Genomic DNA, 26,767 nt, shown 5'->3' with positions numbered 1-26,767 from the left:
GATCAGATGGTTGTAAATGTGTCGTATTCTTTCTGAGGGCTCTGTTCTGTTCCTTTGGTCTGTATCTCTGTTTTGGTACCAGTACCATGCTGTTTTGGTTACTGTAGCCTTGTAGTATAATTTGAAGTCAGGTAGTGTGATGCCTCCAGCTTTTGTTCTTTTGGCTTAGGATTGTGTTGGCAATGCAGGCTCTTTTTTGGTTCCATATGAACTTTAAAGTAATTTTTTCCAATTCTGTGAAGAAAGTCATTGGTGACTTGATGGGGATGGCATTGAATCTATAAATCACCTTGGGCAGTATGGCCATTTTCATGATATTGATTCTTCCTATCCATGAGTATGGAATGTTCTTCCATTTGTTTGTGTCCTCTTTTATTTTGTTGAGCAGTGGTTTGTAGTTCTCCCTTAAGAGGTCCTTTACATCCCTTGTAAGTTGGATTCCTAGGTATTTTATTCCCTTTGAAGCAATTGTGAATGGGAGTTCACTCATGATTTGGCTCTCTGTTTGTCTGTTATTGGTGTACAAGAATGCTTGTGATTTTTGCACATTGATTTTGTATCCTGAGACTTTACTGAAGTTGCTTATCAGCTTAAGGAGAGTTTGCACTGATATGATGGGGTTTTCTAAATATACAATCATCTCATCTGCAAACAGGGACAATTTGACTTTCTTTTTTCCTAATTGAATACCCTTTATTTCTTTCTCCTGCCTGATTTCCCTGGCCAGAACTTCCAACACTATGTTGAATAGGAGTGGTGAGAGAGGGCATCCCTGTCTTGTGCCAGTTTTCAAAGGGAATGTTTTCAGTTTTTGCCCATTCAGTGTGATATTGGCTGTGGGTTTGTCATAAATAGCACTTATTATTTTGAGATACGTTCCATCAATACCTAATTTACTGAGTTTTTAGCATGAAGAGCTGTTGAATTTAGTCAAAGGCCTTTTCTACATCTATTGAGATAATCATGTGGTTTTTGTCTTTGGTTCTGTTTATATGCTGGATTATGTTTATTGATTTGCATGTGTTGAACCAGCCTTGCCTCCCAGGGATGAAGCCCACTTGATCATGGTGGATAAGCTTTTTGATGTGCTGCTGGATTCGGTTTGCTAGTATTTTATTGAGGATTTTTGCATTGATGTTCATCAGGGATATTGGTCTAACATTCTCTTTTTTTGTTGTGTCTCTGCCAGGCTTTGGTATCAGGATGATGCTGGCCTCATAAAATGAGTTAGGGAGGATTCCCTCTTTTTCTATTGATTGGAATAGTTTCAGAAGGAATGGTACCAGATCCTCCTTGTACCTCTAATAGAATTCTGCTGTGAATCCATGTAGTCCTGGACTTTTTTTGGTTGGTAGGTTATTAATTATTGCCTCAATTTCAGAGCCTGTTATTGGTCTATTCAGGGATTCAACTTCTTCCTGGTTTAATCTTGGGAGGGTGTATGTGTCCAGAAATTTATCCATTTCTTCTAGATTTTCTAGTTTGTTTGTGTAGAGGTGTTTATAGTATTCTCTGATGGTAGTTTATATTTCGGTGGGCTAGGTGGTGATATCCCCTTTATTATTTTTTACTGCTTCTTTTTTTTTTTTTTCTTCTCTCTTTTCTTCTTTATTAGTCTTACTAGCAGTCTATCAATTTTTTTTGATCTTTTCAAAAAACCAGCTCCTGGATTCTTTGATTTTTTGATGGCTTTTTTGTGTCTCTATCTCCTTCAGTTCTGCTCTGATCTTAGTTATTTCTTGCCTTCTGCTAGTTTTGAATGTGTTTGCTTTTGCTTCTGTAGTTCTTTTAATTGTGATGTTAGGGTGTCAATTTTAAATCTTTCCAGCTTTCTCTTGTGGGCATTTAGTGCTATAAATTTCCCCCTATACATTGCTTTAAATGTGTCCCAGAGATTCTGGTATGTTGTGTCTTTGTTCTCATTGGTTTCAAAGAACATCTTTGTTTCTGCCTTCATTTCGTTATGTACCCTTTAGTCCAGTCTTATCCTTTCTCAACACCCATTCTCCATGACTTTCTGTTGCCTTCAAGATAAATCAGAATCTTTGTACTAAACATGAACCTACCTCAAAGACACATCAAAGTGTGTGGTTTCCTCATCATTTGTAAGCTCATCCCCAATTGTTCACTAATAATCTTCTCTAGCCAAAAAATATGTTACCACTTATGCAACTGTCCATCTTTCTTTTTCAGCCCTATTGATTTTTCAGTGTTCCAGCTTTTATAGCTGTAAAATGAATTACCTGAGAACTTAGTGGTGTAAGTAAACATTTGTTATGCTTACTAATTCTGTGGGCCAGGATTTGAAGAGGACATGGGGGACAGGTTGTCTCTGGTCTTCAGTGTCTAGGGCCTCAGCTGGATGACTCAAATGCTGGAGGCAAAAGTCATCTGGAGGCTACTTCAATCACAAATTTAGGGGTTACACTGACTATTGGCTGGGGGCCTCAGTTCCTCTTCACATGGGTTCTGCATGAGAGTCTCCTTATGTGGCCTCTTTGCGTAGGCTAATTTGGGCTTTCTTACAGGATGTTGGCTGATTTCCCTACAGTGGCTTTCCCCAAAAGAGAAAGCCATATGGAAGCTGTATCCTTTTTTATAACCTGGCTTCAGAAGTCATATAGTATGATTTCCACTACACTTTAAGAGTTGGAGGAATCACAGCCTACCCAGCTTCAAGGAAAAGAGTAAATAACGTCTACCTCTTTGTGAAAAGTAGTGAGATCCCAGAAGAACATATAGGACCAGAAATATTGACGTGACCATTTTTTGTTGGAACAATGCCACAGTCAAGGACTGTAGTTTGTATTGCATATGCTCTTTCAAACTCTCCCAGACTATTATAGACCATACCAACCTTTATTCATTCTGAACTCTAAAATCTGTGATCTCATTTACAACCAGCATATTTCTTTGAATTGTTAACCTTCCATGTGTATCTATTTTGTCTTCCCGACTATACTACTAACTACTTCAGCACAATAACCTCATTTTCCCACAGGAAAGTAAGGTCTGTATTTTTATTTTCCACAGGACCTAGCGCAGAGCTTTGGACATAGTAGGGGCTCAATAAACAGCTAGATTAAAGTCAGATAGATTTAGAATGAAATGAGAGATATCACTTTTATGCATTATAAGTGAATGTGGTAGATAGTGTTTGGAAGATGGGAATGGGTGAGGCAGAGGATAGTGGATACAATATTATAGAAATAAGCGAGAAAGGATCACCTGGTAAACACAAATAAATGTGTTTATGAATGAAACATGAAAGCTTAAATGTAATAAGGCATGATGTCAAAGGAAGGTACTTTTTTGTATCTTGTTTAATTTCAAATTTATATGTATTTTAAAACTCATTTAAGTAATCTGAATTATACTAATTGAAAGCATTAAATTTAACTCTGCTGGCATTTGAGAGTTGACCAGATGAATGTATCAATAAGGGTAAATATCATAACATGTATTGTTATATTTAAAATTATAATATTTGTCAAATGTGTTTAGCTATATTTTAAAAGCATTTTTGGTTTGGATTTATTTGCTTTTAATTTTTTTAATTTAAAAATAATGCATTCTGATAATAGCAAGCCAAGTTATATAAAGAAAACCCAAAAGGCTTTTTCTGCATTTCTATATTGAGGATTCCAATTTTGGTTTGGTATGTTTTCACAGCTTTTTCCATGTTCATTTTGTATACTTTCCACTGCTTATGTGTTATTCTTCATATTTATTGTTCATGCCATAATTTATTATTTTTAAATATGCAAGGTTCATGGTTATGTCAACGGTAATTTCTCCGTGTGATGATTATGGGATCTGAATAATAGTTGTTGTTTTAAGAAGCTAATTCTTAGACTTTGTGGCAAACTGGTAAATTTGATATTTTAATTCAAAGTTGAGCTTTTTAGAGATACAGAAAACAAAGTGTTGACAGGGTAGGTTAAATTTTTCAGGTGAAAACTCTATCTACTGTATTAATTTGTTCACATATGAGAACATGTGGTAATACTATGATAGTGCTACATAAAGCTTTATAACTATTACTAACTAAAACACCAATGCTCACCAAATAACTTTCTGGGATCTCAGCCTTAAACTGTTCTAAAGAATATGTGTAATTTACATTTTACTAACCATTGTAAAATTTCATACACTGAAAATTATTTGGACATAAAATTTTCATATGGATGGTAAATGAATAGCATATTGCCTTTCCAACTCTCCCCAATCTCAGAAATATTTCAGCCTTGGACCATGAAATGAAAGGAAGGGAATAAAGATTGGTCAAGTGAAAATAGTAAAGTTCTGAATTCCTATCTATAATAACTCATTTTGCCAGATCCCATTCTGTAAAACAGTTAAACTCATCTCTACTTATTATACATCTATGAGACTGAGAACTAATTTCCTTTACATTCACTGGCATAATTTTTTTTTATTTCAGATATTAATTTAAAGACTCTGCCTATGTAAATATAACCTACCTGAAACTAAAATGATTCTTGGTAACATACTCAAAGTTACACATTTACATGTAACTATTATGTATTTAAGATGGCTGATCACACTGAAGTAATGAAAGGCATTCATCAATATCCAGGAGTTCGCTATCCTGTCCTTACTCCTAATCTTCAGGGTTTTCACCGTGCTGTAAGTGAGCTACTTATATTTCTAAAATTGATATGCCTCTTATTGTTTTAAAGATATTCATAAAGTTAAAGTTGTGTCATGTGTAACTCACCTGTAATATAAATACTATGCTAATGTACTAACATGAAGACATAGAGCTCCATGTCCTCACAGCATTGCTGGGGACTAAAGTGGTCTATATAGCTGGCTCTTCCAGCTTCACTGTTCAAAAGTCAAAACACAAAAGTAAAATTCTGCATTTTTGTGAAATTTTTTAGAAGTGTATTTTGTGCTTCTTCTTAAGTAATATAGAACACTATTTAAGCATTTTTCAATGTAATTTGTATAGTTATTACTGTTGAATTTGGTAATTATTTTTGTCAGCCTTTGTTGATCAGCTTTTTGTGTCTTATTTTCTCTCTCTGGGTGAAAACTAATTGCCATGTTATCTGGCTGTAGTTACTTTCCCTATTTATCTTCTGGTTTGTTTCTTTTGATCCTCTGTGATTTAAAAATTTATATAATTTAAATAAAGCTTTAATAATTATATATATGAGACGATCCTCTTCAATTTTAAGGTGTTATCCTTATATGGGCTTATTGCATAGGTTTTACAGCAGCTGTTTCTGATATTAATGAATATTAATGAAAAATATTCATTATGTGAAACTGTATTATGTAAAGTTGAGGTTGTGGGGTATTAATCATATACTGTATTTTGTTAGAACCATTTATTTTTCCCTTGGGTTTGATTTGATAAAATTTTTATTGCATTGTTTAAAAAGTCATTTACAAAATTGTAAATATTGGTGTCATCTACTAATCCTAACAAAGTAAGAACGTATCTTACCTTGAAGAAGGTACTGAAAGGACACTCTCATGTTAACTCAGAGGGGCAAGCACTGGAGTGGAACTAATCTTGACTTGGGAGTCAAGCAATTCTGTGCTCAAAATGTGACTCCAGAACTTTTACTCCCTGTGTGATATCATGCCAAGTATTTACCTTTTTTGTGCTACAGCTGTTTCATCTATAAAATGTGCATAACAACACTTAGTTTACACAGCTGTTTGTAGATGACAAAAAGCACATCCATAGTACTAAAAACAAAACAGACAAATAGTAGATGTTCACTAGCAGGGTTTTTATTTTAGAAATTGGAAATTTATTTTGGATACAGGCATAGAAGCCAATATTTTTTAAATGTTTGAGGAAAGATGAAAAGATAGCTTTTAGGTTTTTCTCTCCCCATGTATTTATTTTATTTTATTTTATTTTATTTTAGAGATGGAGTTTGGCTCTGTCACCAGGTTGGAGTGCAGTGGCGTGATCTCGGCTCACTGCAACCTCCACCTCCCAGGTTCAAGCGATTCTCCTGCCTCAGCCTCCCAAGTAGTTGGGACTACAGATGTATGCCACCATACCCAGCTAATTTTTGTATATTTAGTAGAGATGGGGTTTCACCATGTTGGCCAGGATGGTTTTGATCTCTTGACCTTGTGATCTGCCTGCCTTGGCCTCCCAAAGTGCTGGGATTAAAGGCATCAGTCACCGTGCCCAGCCTCCCACCATGTATTAACAGGGGATTAGCAAGAGGGGAGAACGTAGGCAAAGTGCTAGAAATACATTAACGGAAGATCTTAAACATCTAGCTAAACGACTAAGAGGCTTGACATTTGAAAAACAAGTCACTGGAGAGCCTGGAGGAAGGAATAAAATTGACAAAAATTACAAAAAGGAAGTTGATTGGATTAATATTTTGGATTTAAAGACTGGCAAAAGGATCAAAGCATTAGGTACACAAGAGTATGGCTGTAGAAATCAGGATACAAAAAAATAAAAGCTAGATTAGGAGATCAAAGAAAAACTGGGGGCAAAATCTAAATGATGAGTTGGAAAAATATTTTTCTGTTGGATTGTAGGAAGAGAAGAAAAACAAAGTATTTAATATCTTCCATTTTAATAATTGGTTTGAAAATATTTTTTCATGGAGGATAAGGGTTTTATTGGGGTGCTAGTATTTTCCATAATTGGGGTTACAGTATTTCTGAAGATAATACATAATTTATAAAAGGCATAATTAAATAGAACATCCTCATTGTGGTTTTGTGCCTCATAGACTTAGGAATATTGCAGTTTGTGGATTATTCTGTTACTATAAAATATTCTTACATTTTGAAAGAGTATATGTGGCAAGATGAGAAGAATCCAATTTTAAATTCTAAGGCAAATATTAAAGAATACATGTATGCCTTCATAAAGTAGTTAATCTTTCTTCTACCACTACCATTCACATTTTTGAAATTATTAGCTTTGGCTTTAAATTATGTTTTTCAGGTTGCTGCTGGAGCTACTGAGATATCAGTTTTTGGAGCTGCATCTGAATCCTTTAGCAAGAAGAATATTAACTGTTCCATTGAAGAAAGTATGGGAAAGTTTGAGGAGGTTGTTAAGTCTGCAAGACACATGAATATTCCAGCACGAGGGTACTTATGAAATCCCACAAATTCTGTTTTGTCAATGTTTATTGTTAAAGTTTACTCATAAATTATCTAGAGATTCTTATATCATTTATAAAAATATACATAGAATATCGTATTTCTACTTTAATCAGGGCAATCACTATATAGTTACATCTCATTAACATCATTGATGATTATTAGTGAGTATCTAGCTTGTGGAATGTGTAATGCAATTGAAATCAGAGGAACTAGCATGCAAATCTGGCATTATTAACTATTTTTTTAACACTCTGTCACCCAAATGCAGCCTCTCATCTCAGCCTACATGTGCTGATAAGTTGGTATAAACTCACATCTTTTGGAAAAGAATTATGTAATGTGGTTTTCAAATTTTTTAAAAAAACATGACTTTTTCTTCAAAGAGTATTTTATTTAGAACTTCAATAGAATACAGCAGACATAAAATTGAGCTGCTCTAGGAAATCATTTTACCCATTCTTTCTCCCCCTCAGTGGCTGACTTCTCTACTTCCTCTGGGTGATCCCAAAGCACCTCCAATAGCATCTTGCAGAACACCGTTTAAAAATACTTGATAAATTGCTTATAGAAGATAAATATAAAGTTTCAGTTCTCTACTATTTTCTATTATATATGATTTCTGTAAATTTAGGGGTATCAGAGATATCAATCCTTTTCTCCTCGCCTTGCCTTTTTCTTGTAGAAACTTATCGGCTGTTCATTCTAAGAGCTGTTGATTACAGGACATGGAAAAGAAAAACTGACCCAAATCTAATTTCCACAAACCTAATTTTCTCTCTCAGGAGTTCAGAAATGGAATACCAAACATGGTTACTTGTATTGAAAAATTATGTGATTTTTGTCACTGAGTTCACTATTTTGGGGTTCCTAGGATGGAGCCACATGCAAATCAGTGACAGGACAGAGTAGTAGAAAGCGGAGATGGAAAAAGGAGGCTCCTAGCATGATGAGAGATATAGAGGGAGGAAGGAGAGAGGGAAAAATCTGCCTTGGTGCTTGACTACTTCCAGGACCAATAGTTGCCTCAAGTATTATAACCAGGCCTGTGTGCTGTGAAACCTATAATGCATTTTTGTGTGTGTTTGTTACTTAAGGAAGAATGTTTCTAAGACATTAGCTATTTTTTTCTATTAATTTCATACACATGGAGATATGATGAACACACATCTTAACAAGTTAACACGTATAGAGATTGGTAATAGAAGGTTGAAAGCTGGGGATGGATTTGGGTGCAGGCTGTACTTCCCTTAGTTGAGGTGAGCAAAGTTCATAGTAGCAGGAAAGATTCATCAGTTAATGAGAAAGACAAGTGAGTCAATTTTGGCTGACAGTATTATTGAAATGATTGGAATTTCAACCAAGGTGTTTTGGGGAAGCAATTAGAGTTAGACTATACCTAGTAAAATATTTTGTTGGTTTGTTTTCTATTTATAATTTATTTTTCCTGTCCTCCATAGTAAGTCTACATGACTTTCTAAAATTTGAAATTACTTTTGTAATTAAGATAAATACATATCATGTAAGGACTATATGAGAAAAATATAAAATCCAAGATAATGTATTTCCAAAGACATAAAATAAAGGATATCTATTTTTCAGGCAAAAGTTACATAACCACAATCAAAAAGGAGAGATATGCTATCGGTTTCTCAATTCAAATATAAATAAGTTGTCTCAATTTTTTAAAAATAAAGAGAAAGGTGAAGACCCTATTCTAGTTCAATATGTGTTTAAAGTGTGGAGTACAAACTTTAGAATAAAGCAATTCTCACTGGACAGTTAAAAAGCATGTGACTATAAGAAGTAAAGTGCTTATGTGGCTTGCTCTTCAAAAATAGGAACAGTTTTTTTAGTGTTGAAAGATGGATGCAAATATAAGTTGTAGGAAGTAACTTTTTGTCATCTTAGCTTTCTCTTGTAAAATGGAATAGTTAATATAATTGGGCTAATAAAAATCTCAAACCCTCTTAATACTCATTGTTTGACAAATAATATTGCCTCATCAGAAAAATGACAACTTCTAATCGTGCTGTGGCTTAAAAAGCTTTCCAGGCTTTGATGAACAAGAAGTGACCCATGGTCAAACCAAATGAGCAGAGTACAGTGGAGACTTTAGTGTAGAATTATACTGTAGATACATGTATGTTTTCCAATGTGGATTTTGTTCCTTTGGAGTACAATTCCTGAATTTTCTGAAACACTGTCATTTTCAGAAATATGCCTTTCCATATTTGAGTTCAGTAGCTATTTGTGTAGTTGAAAATATCTTCTTCCTCCCCACAATTTATACAAAGTTGAAATAAAATTTTATTTTTACTGGCAATCTCGATTTTAGGTATTCACCATTGTAAGTCATAAGCCATTAGTACCTATTTAAGGAAAGGAGCCATGCTCAACTAGTTGAAACTGCAGTAGATGCTTCAGCATGCCTTGCGTGGCAACAGCTGCATCAACATATACTTGATAATCATCCAGAAAATTTACGTCGCCAGTTGTCAGCTTTAAAGGCCATAAAGCAGTAGACATTTTATAAAAGCTCACTAAAACTATTTCAATTTTTATAAAATAGTAAACTTTCATATAGTCCAAATAGTAGCTTTTATTATAGTTATGAAGGCTATTGTTAAATTCCGCCACACACGCACTGAAACACACACACAACACATGCATATGTACACATTTTTAACACATGCTGAGAACTGTACATAACATCTGGGGCACATTGTGAAAAGATACTATGCCAAATCAGTGACATAAAATGCAGAGTCAGCTAACTACTGGCACATATACATTATATGTGAATGCAAAATGAAATATCTGCAGTATGGATTTTATTATTTAAGGTGCAGTCCATGTGACTTTTTTAAAATCTAGATAATTTTTCTAATAACTGTCTAAATTTTAAAAGGTTAAGAAGGCAAAGAAAAATAAAAGCCTATGACAAATGTGATTATTTTCCTTTTATCAATGGTATTTATTGAAAGAAATATCTATTGGCTTGCTAGGATCCTTTTAAAATTGAAATTCTTCAAGATAGGAAGTAGTGCTTTAATATATAAGATGTTCGGAATTTATTATTTTTTTGTCTAAAGTGATTATCAGCTTCTCTTTATTGAAATGACATTAATCACATGCTCACTCTTTGTGAGAGTGTTAATTTAAAAAGAAAATTCTCAGTAAGTTGCCGTTATTAATTTCATGGTTAAAATGATTATAAATAGAACGTAAAAACAGCAGGTTTGTATATTAAAGCATAAACCATGAAAGTTTCTTTACATAATCACATCTTATACTTCTCATATAAAGTGGCCTGGAATCATTTGATTTGTGATTAACCTTCTGAAAGCTTATACTGAAAGTTCAAAGAAGAGTATATTTAACAATTTTCGTAGGAGCCACACAAAATTATTAATTCATCGTTTTAACAATTATAAAATTTTAAAGTGAATTGTAACAGGTTGAATTTTTTTTCAACTAATATAGACAAGCATTGATTACTTTTAGATACAGAAAACAAAGACAATTGTCAGGTGTGATAATGTCATATTTTAGTTATAATTTATTAATAAAATGAGCTTAGTATTTAGGAGGAGGTAAGGAGTCAGATTTTCCTAGAACTGTAATTAATCTAGGGTTTTCATTTTATCCATCTCTTCAGCTACTATTTTTCTTACTATTGACTTTCTTCTTATCCAAAACCAGTGAAAATTTAATTTGGTCTTAAATGCTTCCAAAAAGGATTGCATTACATATAATCATGAAGAATTTCTTTGATGAAAGATCCTTAATGTAAGGAACTTCTTATTTTTTTATTTCTTATTTCTTCTTCTTATTTTTTTTTTAACTGTTTCAGCTCGATGTGATTCTCGTCCTTTAAAATGGCAATATTCTCAAGTGCCATGAAGTCAGGGCACAGTATTCTCCTTTAAAACACTATTTTTTCCCTTTGAGAGATAATTTATAACTAAACACATTTATTCAAAAACTTGCAACCTACTTGCTGAGTTAGCCACATCATCTAGGTCACATTGCATTGAGTTTGTGTTTCCTGTTCTCCTTGTCTAATGTAGAATCTCAGTATGGACTCAGATCCTGACCCTGAAGATAGCAGTGTTATTGAGTGAGATAATGAGTCTCCTTATTTAGGGCTCCATTTTTAAGTACACTGTGACTAGTAGCCAGCATTTCTTATGACAGAGCATCAAATCCCTTCCATTGGATGATCTGCCTCCATGGTACACTTGCATTTATAGCATCATATTCTTGTAAGTGGGCAGCAAGAAGCTGCCCGCAGAAGTTCCTTTCCAAATTCTATTGTTCAATTGAGGCCTAGGTCTGGAAGAATGATTCAATCATTATGTACCACCAAAATATGGTACATAAAACTCTAAAAATAAGACATATGTTAAAGCTATTTTCTTTCATACATATGGTTTGTTTAAGGGTTTATACTTTTAAGCTTTATATATTATTCTGGCACTGCTGTGTGCCAGAATAGCACATACCCAGCAGCAGTTAATATTTGTAAGCTGGGTTTCTGCAGTTGTGTCTAAATAGCTTTCATTTAGACATTTTGAGGTAAGAATGTGTTTAATCATTTCTCATGAAATTAGCATTAATGCTTTTTTGTTATTAAATATTCTCTTGCTAGAGTATACCTTGCCATACCTGGGCAAGAAGTAGAATTGTAATTTACGCAAATAATTTCAAGAAAGTTAATGGTGTCCCTAAGGTGTGAAATTAATTCAGCACAGATAGTGGTTGAATGGTATATGTTCATAGTCCATACAGTCACTTACAATAATTTAAAATTATTGTTTACATGCTTTTTCTTTCATTATATATGATGTCAATGTGAAACAAGCATGTAACAAAGTGAATTTAATAAATATGAAAAGAGAGTTGTGCAACATATGAAATAGAAAAATGAACATTTAGAAGGTTTTATCATGAGATTAACTTTGCTATGAATTCCTTAAAAGCATTTACAAATTTACTTTTATTTAGAAACACTATTCATATGAAATTAGAACACAAAGCATACCTGGAAGAAGTACTCTGAATAAAGTTCGGAAATACTAAGCATTCGATAAATTTGTATTTAATCTTATTCAATTTTTTAAATATAATTCAGTAGAAAACATACTTAATCTTAGGCATTCCTCAATTAATTCAAAATTGAATCAAAAATTTATTTTAAAAATGTAGTTAGGGATTGAAATGGGTCAAGCTCAGAGCTCTACCTTGGAAATATCTAATCAGATTCTCCCAAAGCATTACTCAACAAGTTGAGTAGGGTTACATTAAAATTAAAACAGTAGTGGAGGTAAAGGTAAGGGGAGAATTCATGGTTCAAAAATTTGTGGACACCTGGATTAAACATGGTTATCCTTGTTAACCAGGCCCTCCAAATATAGGACTTCTTTAAACTAGGGCTGGAAGATGGCTGTGTTGGACTGAGTTTCTCAAACTTACTGATCTTTGGAATGCCTTTTCCACCCATCATTTCATGTGGTCAGTCCTCTGAAATTCTCACTTCTACACTCATCAATCAACTGTACAGACAACCTAGAAGCTAAATATTTTGAGTGGATAGGCCAAAAAAAAAAAAAAAAGTGGCAATTAAAATTTTAGCACTAGATCAAACAGGCAAAATTGGTTTCATTTCTAGTAGCTGAATTTAACATTGATGCTTTTTTATTGTTTTTAAAAGCAGACATGCTATTGAAGTTTATAAAATAAAATATGTGGGAGCTATGAAACGAAATGTCTTTCATATTGAACATAAGAGAACAAACTGCACAGTGATGTAGGTTTCAGGTCTCAGAGATTTAAGTGGATCATTAAAAATTTGAGAGCTTGGCTAGTTAGAGACAGAGTCAAAAGCCAGGAAATACAGAACGCTGAGAAAAGTCTCTGGAACTACATTGGTTTAATTTGGTGAATAAAATAACATTTTGTACATAATCATGCTATTTAAAAGAGAGACTATTTTACAAATCTCTTCTGAAGAACAAACAATTTAAGTCATCATAAAATGGAACCTGAAATATTACCCGAAGTGTCTGGCCCAGATCATTGGGAATATACTCAGATTTTGAGTTGGGTTTAGCTTGAGGGCTTGGGGAGCAGGGAGTCTGCCATGCAGGTCCCATTTAGTACAGTAGTCCCCCTTGTCTGCAGGAGATGTATTCCAAGACCCCCAGTGGAGGCTTGAAAATGTGGATAGTATTATACCAAACCCTATATATACTGTTTTTATCCTTTACATACATATGTATAATAAAGTTTAATCTGCAGATGTAGCCTCTCCAGTAATTTTTGTATGTTTGAGTCCAAACCTATTCCTGAATCTGTGTAAATACCCTTTGCCTGCAGTAATGGCTTGGGGTCACCAGTTTCAGGAGATCCCTCGCTGAAGTCTTACAGATTCAATGCTTTCTGGTACAACACATGGTCCTCAGTCAGAACATGTTTTCTGTTCATGTTTTCCACACACAAATTTAATGTCTTTCCCATCTTAACTAAGAGCTTATCACATACCGTGGCTGTGATTTTTGTAGTTTGAGGTACTACAGCAAAACCAGAATGAAATTATTTTTTCCTACTTCACAATTCTATTGATAGGAGTTTAATATTCTTACCATCAATGTTAGCAACCTCAACATACAATATTTTTTTAAGTTGACAACTTTCCCCATTTTACTTAAAGGATGCACTTTGCAGATTCTTTTTGGCGTATCCAAGTTGCCAACTTCACTACTTTTAGGCTTTGGTCCCATCATTAAGTAAAATAAGGGTTACTTAAACACAAGTACTGAGATACACTTGATCTCATAACTGAGAGAACCATTAAGTGACTAATGGGCTGGGTGCATCTACAGCATGGATATGCTGGTCAAAGGGAAGAGTCACATCTCAAACAACATGATATGAGATCACATCATGTTATTCAGAGTGCCCCACAATTTTAAACTTATGAAGTGGTTATTCTGAAATTTTCCATTTCTTATTTTCAGACCATGGTTGACTGCACATAACTGAGACTGCAGAAATTAAAAGCTTAGATAAGGGAAGGCTACTCTACCAGTATGGGACTCTTAACACCTTTCCACATGGCTCTGGGTGGGACTGAGGCCATTTAATTAAAAATTACTCCAAGGATTCATCATTTTAAGAGGCAAAAACACAAAGGATCAAATGAGGTAGTTTATCAATTAGAGTGGAAAGACAAATAGAGCAAAAAGGTATAGAAAGTTTTAAAAGGTATGGCAGAAAATAAGATCAAGGTAAAGATAATTTAAAAGTTAGTCTGAACCAGTCTCTATGTCTGGCTTCCCAGGTCTGAGCTTGTAGTGTAGGAATCTGAGCTTGACACAGGAAGCTTTCTCATTGCAAACAGCTCATTTGATGTAGTAGAAAGACCCAGCCTTCAAGTTGGACAGACAGTTTGGTTTTAAAGCCTAGTTCAGCAGTTTACTCTATTTGTATTCTGCAACCTATTTAATTTACTTGAGGTTCAGGTTTTCCATTGGTAAAATGGATTTATTGTGGAGATTACAAAATTGTAAGCAAATGTCTAGCCCCACATATGTTTAAATATTTTATACAGCAACTTTTCCAAGGATGAACTGCTGAAGGAGGTTATGCCATTTTCTTTCCAAGAAAACCCTAAAATTCTAATTTGAATTCTAATTTGAATACAAATTTACTTCTTAGTTTCATCAGGAACTAAGCAGATAAATTAATTAACCTCACAGGCATATACAGTTTTAGGAACAAAACTATATGTAAAGTAAGGTATGACATGAAAATTTTGTTTAAACTTTGCATGTATTTATAGAGAGATCACAGTTTATAAAGAAGATATTTTTAATACATGGTATTCTAACAGTAGGCTTAGGATAAATAAAATCGGCCAAGTATTCTAAAGCAAAAATTGAATCTTAGCAGAATTACTCCTTGATGCCATGAAACAGTCTTTAATTTTTATATTATCCACAGTGATAAATGTATTACAGGCTCTCAAAATGTATTGTTCATTCACTTAATAATAATGGCATGTTGTTTTGTGTTGCTTATAGAATGGTGTATTCCACATGAATGTAGCAAAGTAGCTCCTATGTTTATATATCTTAATTCCCTTTATTTGAGATTACATGTAATTTCATCACTCCTGGCATTGTTCTTTTCTGAGGATAAGCAATAGTTGACTCCACTCCAAATGTTTGTGACATTTATACATGGCTTTTATTTATACTTTTTGTTTCAATTTTTGCCAGGATGATTGGAGGAACATGGGATAATTGTGAGAAGGTAGGCTGGGATAAGGCCTAACTGTAGATTCTTTTTCGTGATTTAGTTCTTCTAGGTAACGTTATTAAAGACTGAAACACTTCAAGTCTTGTTTTATATCATGTTTTTACAGACTGTTAAAAAATGACCTCAACAAGCACAAATACAAATAAAACAATTCATATTCATTTCCACAGGATTTATTGTAATGCTGTGTTTTTTGTTAATTTTAGCAAGATTAATTTCAATATGATTGATGATTACTATGCCATCTGAATAATGTTTAAAAAATGGATTTCAAGTTCTGATCTCTCAGATATGTGCTATTATTTCTGGCTACAGGATTTAGAACATAAATAACCCTTACCTATTTTTTTACTTTAAAAATTAGGAATGTCTTAGACAAATATTCAGAAGGTGAAAATGACATTTTAACTAACATATTTGTGTATTAATTCATACAAGAAATAGCAATTGAATATAGTAGGCGCGCAATATCCACGGGTTCTACATGTAGGGATAACTATGAATCCAAAATATTTTTTTAAAAATTTAAAATAAAAATAAAAATACAATATAGCAACTACTTACATAGTATTTACATTGTATTGGTATTACAAGTAATCTAGAGATGATTTAAAGTATATAGGGAGAATCCCCCACAAACACTGAGGGGCAGCTATATTTGTTTTAAATAATGTACTGTCTTGTGATACCATGTGGGCTATGAAAATGAAAATTCAGCATAACTTCAAAGAGTTTTTAGCAGACTGGGAAAATACAATATGTTCAAAAATAATTATTGTACTGCCGAAACCAGTAAGTACATTAAGAGAGATAAAGATACATACTATTTAATTTTAAAGTAATTCTAATCTCTGGGGTGATTTAGAGAAATTTCATAAAGAAGTTACCAGTACAATGAAGTCATTAAAAATGTATGAATATATGGAAACATAATCAAAATAATGGCTTTTTCAGTCTGGGCAGGGAACCTACAAAGAGCAAAGACACAGTGAAGAGAAATCTCAGGAAAGGTTTGGGTAATAGAAAGAAGTTTACTTTTTATTGAAATAAAGTTTTTGTGGATGTATAGTAAGAGAAAGGTAGAAGGTTAGATTGGAGTTTCACAGATTGCTAAACTTGAACACCAGTTTATTCAGTAACAAATAGCAAGCCATTAAAGATTTTCAAAGAAAAATATGTAATCGGACCCATGCTCTAAGAATATAATTTTGACATTAGAAATTGAAGCAAAATGGAGAGACATGGGACTAGAAACAAGGAGAGCACTTAGGAGAGGGTTCTTGGGAATGGTTCTGTACACTCAAGCTGCTGCTGGCAGAGGCTAAATGCCGCAGAGGCTAGAGGGGAGGAATCAGCTAACCCTTGGTTATGGAATAAGTTCACAAAGGTGACCATCAAGTGACTTAGCAGGACTGACCCTGAGAATAACTATGTAATTTTTTTTTAATGGCAAATGCAGGGGAAACAGGTTTATGTGAGAGAAATAAGGACGATGACCACTTCAGACATGTTTAACTAAATATGCTATGTGAATGCATCAAGCTTGTAATATACATGAGGAACTTTAGGGTTGATCCTGGGGTTATGGGCATAATGGTGAGCGAGAGGGACTATGGAGGACTTAGCTAATCCATAGACCCCCTTTTCCATTCTCATTACACACACAGAAAATTTATAACTTTTAAAACATATCACCTAGCTCAGAAAAAAAAAAGTCTCAGGTTTCATCAATGAAAATGTGGTAATCATGTAGGCTGATACCACAGAAGCATATGGGGGTATCTATCCCAGAAAGAGTACCTAGTAGTGTGGTAATGGGATTTTAATATCTACATGAGAAAAATTCGATGTTCTGCTAAGGTATGAATTTGGAACTATGTCTTGGAGTCTGGCAGCACCTCCTTGCCAATGCACAGTCATTGAGATTCATGCCAGCTATTTTTATGGGTTGTGGATTTGTGACACATGAGTATTGTGGAAACCCAAATTGAGAAATTAAGGTAGAAATTTGTTCAAGAATTGATAAATTCCACAGCGTAAGGGCAGAAAGCAATCAGATTCTTTTGATAGGATCATTTAAATAATTCAAGATGCTCATAGAATTCCTACAGAAACTAAAATTACCATGAAAAGGCACTCACAATAAAAACTATAAAGCACATGAGAAAACAAGCTAACTTAAAACAAGGAAAACAAACACAGGAGACAACAGAAAAAAAAAAAAAAAAAAAAAAAACTATAGCAGAACAGAAGGTAACAGAACAACCTGAAAATGATTATAAATTAACCATGTGAAATGTTCATAGAGGCAAAGGAAGACCATAAGAACAGATCTTTACAGAAAACAAAATTAGTATTTGACAAAACGAAACATTATCTATAAGTGGAAATATATTCATTAAAATACAAAAGCGAATGGATTAATTGAACAGCAAATTACATGTAACCAAAGGGAACAGCAGATTAAGTGCAGCTTAACCTGCAATTAAGATTTGAGAAAATTGTAAGAATGAAGCCCAGAAAAATAAATTAATAGAAATTGTAAAAGTGAGGTTAGTAGACAATGCCTAGTAGAATTTCCATATGGAGTAAACAGAGAAAATAGATATGAGAAATACGTTTGAAAAGGTAGTACCTTGAGAATTTTCTAGAAATTAGGAAAAGCACTAATGTTAATATTGAAGAAGTATAGCAAATCCTGAGATAGCTAATAGTAAAATGCAGATAAGATAGAAACAGATAATCCCAAAAACAGTAGAGAAAAAAATAGATTACCATAAAAGAATTAGCTCGACAGTAAAATTCCTATCAGCAATACCTGAGACCAGAGACAGTAAAATAATATATTCAATGTGCCAAGATAACTGTCAGCATAGAATTTTATACCTAGTCAAACTATTGTTCAAGAATGAAGATGAAATAAAACCATTTGCTGACGAAACAGTCTGCAACATCTACCATTCAGACTCTTGCTGAAAGAACTACTAAAGTATTCAGTTAAGTCAAAAACATTGAACCAGAAGTAAGGGATAAGATGAAAAAAAATAAATGGAGCAATAGGAGTTTGCAGCTTCAGAAAAGTAGAAATTATTTGGAATGGGTCTGGGTAAAACTTAGCCACCAGGCAATCAAAGCTGAACAAAAATATTATGGCATAGTAGTGAGGAAATTCCTGAGATTAGTTAGATGCTGTCAGATCCATGTAATGTAACTTTTTACACAAAGGAATCAGTATGGCAATCCAGGTGACGCAGTATTGCTAATAGTTGAATGATTTTTGATGTTAGCAGTATAATAGAACTTTAAAAATTATATAAAAGAATATATTGGTGGTTGGATTTCATTCCCTCGGTTTCTGGTTTAAATGTTTTGGAACATATCCTAAGCATCAGTGTTTGTCTTTTTTAAAGCACCAAGGTGATTCTGTGCAGGCAAGGTTGAGAACCACTGTAATAGATTGTTAGAGAAGAGCAGAAGTCCAGAAGCTGGCCTTGGCCACTTGTCAAAGAAGAGAATTCAGTTCATATTCATGATAGTAGAGGCCTTTTCTCACTCAGGAAAAGTAGCTTGACTTCTTTAGAAAGGGTTGGCAAACTTTTTCTGTAAAGTTCCAGATAATAACATTTTAGGTGTTGTGGGTCAGATGATTTCTGTTGCAACTGCTCAACTCTGCTGTAGTGTAAAAGCAGCCATAGATAAGTATGCAAACAGATGGGCGTGGCTGTATTCTAATACAATGTTATTTGTAAAAGAGTGATAGGCTGAATTTGGTCTCTGGGGCTTAGTGTACCAACCTCTGCTTTAGAATGTTAAAGTATACAGTTAAGGGAACATAATTGAGAACCATTGCTTTAGCTTTGGAGAAAGTAGTCCCATGTGTGACTAGATCAAAGCAGCGTTCCCTCACAAGATAGGGAAGAGCATATGAACATGAAATGCAACAGAGTGTGAAGATCGCAGAGACAGAGGCATGGAAATGTCCTGGAGGGAAAGTGTGAATCAATAAAAATGCCCACATAGAAAGTTAAGGTTCTGTCAATAAAGTGGTAGCTGTGGCCAAATAATAATTTGGAAATGCAGGAGAGGTTTGTTTTGTTTTGCATTTGTTTTATTTTGTTTTTCACATTTAGAAGGAGAACATGTAAATAAATAGCTTGGATTTTCCATTTACTTACATATAGATGCTTTGGATTCAAAAATCAATGTATTTATTTATTAGCATGTTATTGTAATCATTACATTTGTATTAAAACTTTTTCTCCTTTTCCATCCTTAGCCACCTTCTCCAGTGTTATGTTCATTTAAGAACATTTTATTTTCACACATCTTGATTAAATTTACAGATTATCTAAAGCATAAACTTAGATTATAGTGATTGAAATAGCAGAGGGATGAGCTTCCTGTTCAGCATAACTTTCAAATTTTACTTGAATTTATCCCCTTTTATCCTTTCCTATCCCTCATAACTGCTTGAATGGCTTATAAAACTACTTAATACTAAAACATATTTTAATTAACATTTTAACACTTCCATAATTTCTGTAACCTAATTTGGTTACATCTTAGAATCAATGGCTATGTACTGAATCATTGAATATGTATTTTATTTTTCTACTCCAAAGACTGTTAGGAATTTCATAGTGCATCTTCCAATCAATAGCATATTAGAATTAAGGAAATAGGATATTATCTTGTGTTTTTGCCTCTACCTTTTCTCTGGCATCTGCTTCCACTGCCCCCACAGAGTTATATTTCTGGGAAAGAAATCTGATCTTGCCACTACCTTACCTAATAATTTTCAGTGCCTCAAAACAATTTTGAGTGATCTCAAAGTCCAGACAACTTGGAATGGCATTCAAAGGCTTTGCTTTCTAAACACTTTCATATTGTAGCCCCTGTATTCGATCTCCAGCCTCATTTCCCACCATCCTTCTATCTTTTATGTAGCTTGCTTCATTCATTCCTAGATATCATACTCATTATGCATTATTTCAATACAAGAATTGTAAACATCTCTGAAGTAAGTTTAATAAAATGGTATTGATGTTGAGCTGGAAATAGCTAAAGCAGGCTTTTCCTAAAGCTTAATTATTTAAGATTGAAATGGATCTTTGTCTTTGCAGGAAAAGCTTGACTTTTTGTATTAGAATGAGTTACCAAAGAAGCTTATGGAATATCTTTATTCTGAGCCTTCTAAACACATTAGACACTCTTCTGTTTGGAATGATTTAGGTAAACCCATGAGAGAGGGAGAAAAAATGAACTCTGAGGCTATGCCCAGTTCCAGGACCTTTGGATGATTAATGACTGTATCTAAATGAGGCCAAAATATCCAGATGGGAGTAAGAAGAAAAATTCAGTTAGTCTTCTACGTGGTCTCCCTGTATGTTTCCAAAGACCTGGATATTTAACAGTTGGGTGTATGTAATTATTTAAATAAAACCATATATTTCACTAGTATTTTCTGCTTTGAATGTTAATATGTTGCCATGGTATGAATAACTTTACCAGATAATCACTTACTAATTATTCCCATCTGTCATCGAATACATGTATCAAATTGTAATTATTATAGAAAGATAAAAATGTGAGTTGATTGAAAATGCTTCAAACTTTATTTGGTTTGGTCTAAGGATAAAATAATAATAAAGCAATAGTGCAAAATAAATTTTCCTGATGCAGTTTTGACTAATTCTTGTTATAAAATGGAAATGGCTTATTTACCATATGCATATTTATAAGGCTCTATTTTTAATCTAGGTATGTGTCTTGTGCTCTGGGCTGTCCATATGAAGGAATTATTACACCGCAAAAAGTGACAGAAGTAAGCTACATCTCCAGCTTTTTTGGTTTATGGTAACATGATATATATTATTTTTAAAAGTGGAGTTTCTTACTGTTTACTGAATCTGCATAGCATGAAGTCATAGATTAAGAGATGAGCCCTGAAGACATATTTCATCACTTAACTAATAGTTTCATTTTAACACTGAAGTCCTGTACATTGGCTATAACTTTTCAACATTAAGGGACAGTTGAGTCCTACAATTTGGGTGCTCAAAGGTGGAAGGGATGAAAGTATCTATTTTGTTTTTTTGTGGTTATAACCTAGTGAGTGGCCTTTGCAATCTCCATCAGAATGTCAGGGCAGTTTGTGGAGAAACCCTTAAATTTTGCCTTGGTTGCTTAGGTAGCATTCCTATTTTTCTCTTGCATACTTTGGCCCGTTATATCAGAGTATACACCACTTTTGTGTTTTTATCCTTTTGTGATCCTGTAGGTCTTACTGCTGTGATTAAGTTGCTATTATTCCAGAAAAATTTTAAAACAATAGATTATAGTCATTAAGGCCCTGATTACTGAAGTTTATTTTCTTCCTGTCCTTTATTATTTATTTATACCAATGAGTACAAAATGCACTGTCTTTGAGATTATATTAGATTGTCTCAGACATTTATTTGTATATAAAGTACATTAATGTAGACTTGTTTTTAAGGTTAATTTTGACAAGTTTAGTAATTTGTCAAAAATTTGGCACCAAAGCAGTGAAGATGGCCTTATAAGAAAATCCAAATTTAGGCAGGATAAACTTTCAGTTTAGCTAACTAAAGCCATTCCTCTTTTGTGCTTTCATTTGAACTTTTGGCATCTACTGCAGATTTTTCAAATGAAAGCTATCCTTTTATCATTATTTACACAAGATCCTTGCACACAGAGGCACGTATCCTATAAAATAACACCATTCATATTTTGTAGATTTTCACTTGCATGGGACCCTTCCAAGGCTCTGACATTAATTTGCATTCACAATTGTGTGTGTGTGTGTGTGTGTGTCTGTGTGTGTGTGTGTGTATATATATATATATATATATTTTTTTTTTTTTTTTTAAAGAATACCTCCAAAGGGTATGACTTCAGGCTGGCCCCACAAAACCTTGATCCACCTTTGCTTACCAGCAGACTTGCTTTCTTCCTTTTGCTATGCACCACATAGGAGTGAACCACACACACCTTGGGTGAGGATCTCCGTTTCTGTACCTGAATGCCTAAGGTGCTACTGCAGAGTCATGTAACAGGAATAATTCAGGGCCAGCAACCTTAAATGGGCCTTTGGTGTGATTCTAATACATTTTGTGCTTAACTCACTCTCTTCTCTCTGAAATTACTACTTCAAACTATGATTACTCTGTTCACAGTTTGGTCCTTCCCCTCATTGTCTCCCTCCTCAGTTTTTGCTTTCTCATTGCACTGTCCTTTGCATTTATCTTTTTCCCTACCTGGAATGTTCTTTGCATTTTATATGTCAGCTGCCTGGCAGCCATTAACATTTGCATTTGATATTCTTCCCAGTACATTGTTCTCAGATCCTTCCTTCTCACCCTCTTCAAGGAGTTAGTAAGCACTTTATAATAAAGCTTACTTTATTTCAAGTTGTCACATAGGTTAGAATCGTTTCTTTGTTTGAAAATTCTTATTTTTGTGAGTATTTATTTATTCCTCAGTAGGGTTGACTAAGATCTATCCTCACTTGACTTAAGGATCTGTATTAATATGAGCCATGTCAGTATTCATTTCCCCATTATATCCTGGGACCTAGCACCGCACTTGCCATAAAATAGGCATTGAAGAAATACATATGAAATGAATGAATGAATCAGTATCATGTGCCAGATTGTGTATCAAATGACTTTTATACATTCTCATTTCACTTTTACAACCAAACACGTCATTATTAAAATTGTTTTTATCTTTTTTTTTTTTTTTTTTTTAAGAACAAGTAACCAAGGCTTAGAAAATATGCTAAAAGAAGGTGTTTTGTTGTCTTATTCTACAGATTAGGGATTGAGGCTTAAGTACACTAACCTTACGCCCAGTGTCATATGAGTAGGATGAGTGGGAGCTGAGATTTAAATTCAGGTTTCTCTGATTCCCAAACCCATGTCTTTGTCAAAATACCATGCTGCCTTTATGCATTCATCTTGCTCTTTGAAAGTAACATTATTCAGCTTGAAGCGATCTTGCAATTTGCCTCAAAGTATATATATTTATGAGCCAGAAAAATTAGGCCAGAAATATTAAATTACTCTATCAGTTGCAAAGCTACTTAGAGAGCTGAACTTAATATAGTTGATCCTTGAACAATTTGGAGGTTAGGGACCCCACACTCCACACGCACAGTCAAAAATCTAGATATAACTTTTGCTCCCCAAAACTTAACTACTAATAGATTACTGTTGAGTGGGAGCCTTATAGTAATGTATATATTATATTAATGTATATAATATAATGTATATAATGCAACCCACCAATTGACACATATTTTGATTTTCACTATCTTGAAACGGTGGGCAAATGTAGCTGGAGACCTCAGTCTATGGTGCATATTCAGCAATTCAGCTTTCTCTTATGTCATGACTTTTTTCTGCTTCTTGGGAGCACTTCCAGCATCACTAGTTGCACTTCTTGTGAGTTTCGTGGTGTTAAGGTTTATGGTATTGCACTAAACATAATGAAAAACACATTAGAACTGCAAGAGATCACATTGTACTATCATATGCAATTTACTGGAGAGAATGAACTGTTCATACAGAGATGATTAGCATCACCAGGATTTTGAGCTCACTGGAAGAGCACTAGGAGGTGGCTACAAAATTATTACAGTAATACAGTATGTACCACAATTAATTTTATGCAGTTATGATTTAGTATTGAATTACATGTACATTTCTCTTAAATGAGAATGACAGTATCTACAGTCTGTGTGTATGAGTTTTGATAAATTTCAACTTTTAAAAATACATTTGTATTATTTTATAGAAAATGAGAAAAATAGATTAGTATTAATATATATTTTATATATTCATGACATACCTTTTTCTTTTTGTGACATTTCTATACTATGGGATTTGTCTGCAAGTTTTTTCAAATCGTTGAAAATCTCCGAAAAAAATTTAATATGGTTATTTAAAAAAAAATTCATTTACAAGTGGATCCAGAGTTCAAACTTGTGGAGTTTAAGGGTCAGCTATATAGATATCTTTTGACCCCTAAATTAATAGCTTGAGAAATACTACTTCCAAAGTAAATCTGTAATGCTTTGGTTTGATTATAGTGCTGAGAAACATATGCCTGCCATAATTGCCATTGTAGCTTGTAATTTCATAGTGCAACAAATAGCTGGATAAAAAGATAAGGTAGATATGACTCTAAGGCAAACTTGAATACAAGAAAAAGATAATTGCAGCAATATCAAAGTCTTATATAATGTTTAGAATAAGCAAAAAAAAGGACCAGAAAATACATTATATATTTTTCATGGACATTACTGGTCTTAGTTGTAATTTTTTACCTTTAGATGATGTTAGTTGTGGCACAGGAGGGTTTGAGTCTCTTCATTTCCATTATTTTACTAGCACTTCACCTTTATCAACAGGTGTCTAAGAGATTGTACAGCATGGGTTGTTATGAGATCTCTCTAGGAGACACAATTGGAGTGGGAACTCCAGGAAGTATGAAAAGAATGTTGGAAAGTGTGATGAAAGAAATCCCACTGGGTGCTCTTGCTGTTCACTGTCATGACACCTACGGACAAGCCTTAGCAAATATCCTTACGGCCCTTCAGGTATTTTGTATTCTTTGTGTGTTATGTGTGTGCATAGGGTGTTCATCTTTATCTGTAATATAAACATACCGAGAGTTGTATTGTTACAATTTTTATAAAATATTATGAATATAATTTTAACCAGTGTCTTCACATGACAGGTACTTGGGAAATATTTGTAAATCTCACATTTTTTTAGGGCAATGAAGATCTCTTATTTATTTGATTTGATAAAATCTGTAATCTGTTCTTTTGAAAAGTATTAATCTTAGCAGAGTTATGTCTGCTTCTCTTCCCATATTCTGTCAACCGTAACATTTAATAGACTGAAATACGATGGCAGTTTAAGCAGTGCAAAACATAAAAATAGTAGACTATCATAATCATGAAACTAATGCTTTGGTGATTTCATGCTCTCTGATGGGAAGATATGGTGCTGAAATATCGTATATTTTGCTTAAAATGTTTTCCTGATGTTGGCAAGCTTACTTTAGACAGAACTTATGTCTTTTAATCAAGTATATTTCATTATATGATAAAGTGAAAAGATCTGGAAAGTGGGAAGACTACGAATTGCTTATTACATTCTGTGTTATTTTAAATGTATTCATTTGAAAGAATAGATAGAAGTGGCATTAAAATAGTATTATTTTAAAATTAATGTCAGGTTCTTAAATGTCGCTAAAAGTGATTTGTTTGATATTCTCAGAACCCAAGATTTTGACAACTAAAGATAAGACTATATAAAAGTTTTCTGGTTGGAGGCTGAAAACCAATATGTAAAGCTTAATATCACAATCCTAAAGTATACAATTGGTTGGCAGAAGTTAAAAAACAATGGGGATATCAAGTTCCACAAGGGCTTATTTTGACTTTGTAACATATGTGTACAAATCCTTATTTATCGTCTGGAAGCAAGAAAGGAACGTTCTATTGAATCAGAGAAAAGAGAAAATGTTATTTCATGGTCTTTGGGGCATAGGAATTTTTACAATTTTCCTTCCCTACGTATTCTACTTTCTGAAACAATAGAAAACTAGGCAGCACTTCAGGATCCTGTGTTCAGCTGCAACTGGAAGTTATTAAGTGTTTCTGAAGGGCTCTCTCTCTCTCTCTCTCTCATTTCTCTGTATGAATATATCTTCTATGTTTTAATACTTTGAGTAATCACTTATTTGTGTAGCGTACTTATTATAGAATGAATGACAGTTTAGCTCTTCAGGATAAAGGGCTATAGAACAAGATATGGGACCTCAAACTTCTGCTTCTGAACTATATCTGCCTCTTGAAAATGTCCAAGTAAGAAAACATTGCTGATACCCCAATGCAGTTTGAATGGTTAAGGAAGGCCTATCTGAAGAAGCAATTGTTGAAATCATATCTAAAGAATGAGAAGGAATGAATCCTAAAATGGTGTGTATGTGTTGTGTGTGTGTGTACGTGTGTGAAAAGAATGTTTTAAGCTGATGAAATATCATTTGAGCAAAAGTCCTTGGGGAAGGAGAGGATTATGTCCTAGTAACTAAAAGAAGACTAATGTATTCAGATAAATTAAGATTTATGAAATTTGCTATATTAGTTGAACTGCATTGTCTCTATTTTCTGAGAGATTTGGACTGAAATTCTGGTCCATTTTTCCGTCTTATAACAGCCATACAGAGGACAAGAAACAATCTTGGACCCAAGCAGATGAGGAACATGAATGAGAATGTATGT

At 33.7% G+C, this 26,767-nt stretch overlaps 1 protein-coding gene across 5 annotated transcripts in view; it reads left to right on the top strand.

Annotated features, from left to right (window-relative positions):
* Positions 1-26,767, top strand: part of HMGCLL1 (3-hydroxymethyl-3-methylglutaryl-CoA lyase like 1) — a 149,636-nt gene that overhangs the window by 59,346 nt on the left and 63,523 nt on the right. For all 5 annotated transcript variants that reach the window (XR_001901853.3, XM_009205401.3, XM_017957959.2 and 2 more), the window contains 4 exons: positions 4,555-4,650; positions 6,965-7,113; positions 21,211-21,274; positions 24,884-25,072. Coding sequence is in view for 4 of the 5 variants with exons in the window: in XM_009205401.3 (XP_009203665.2) it covers positions 4,555-4,650; positions 6,965-7,113; positions 21,211-21,274; positions 24,884-25,072 (498 nt within the window). In the remaining variant the exon portion in view is untranslated. The remainder of the gene's footprint in view (positions 1-4,554; positions 4,651-6,964; positions 7,114-21,210; positions 21,275-24,883; positions 25,073-26,767) is intronic.

The sequence above is a fragment of the Papio anubis genome, chromosome 6 (genome assembly GCF_008728515.1).
Source record: "Papio anubis isolate 15944 chromosome 6, Panubis1.0, whole genome shotgun sequence".
NCBI classification, from domain to species: domain Eukaryota; kingdom Metazoa; phylum Chordata; class Mammalia; order Primates; family Cercopithecidae; genus Papio; species Papio anubis.
The sequence above is the reverse complement of the archived record's forward strand: the minus strand, read 5'-3'. Positions and strand labels throughout refer to the sequence as shown.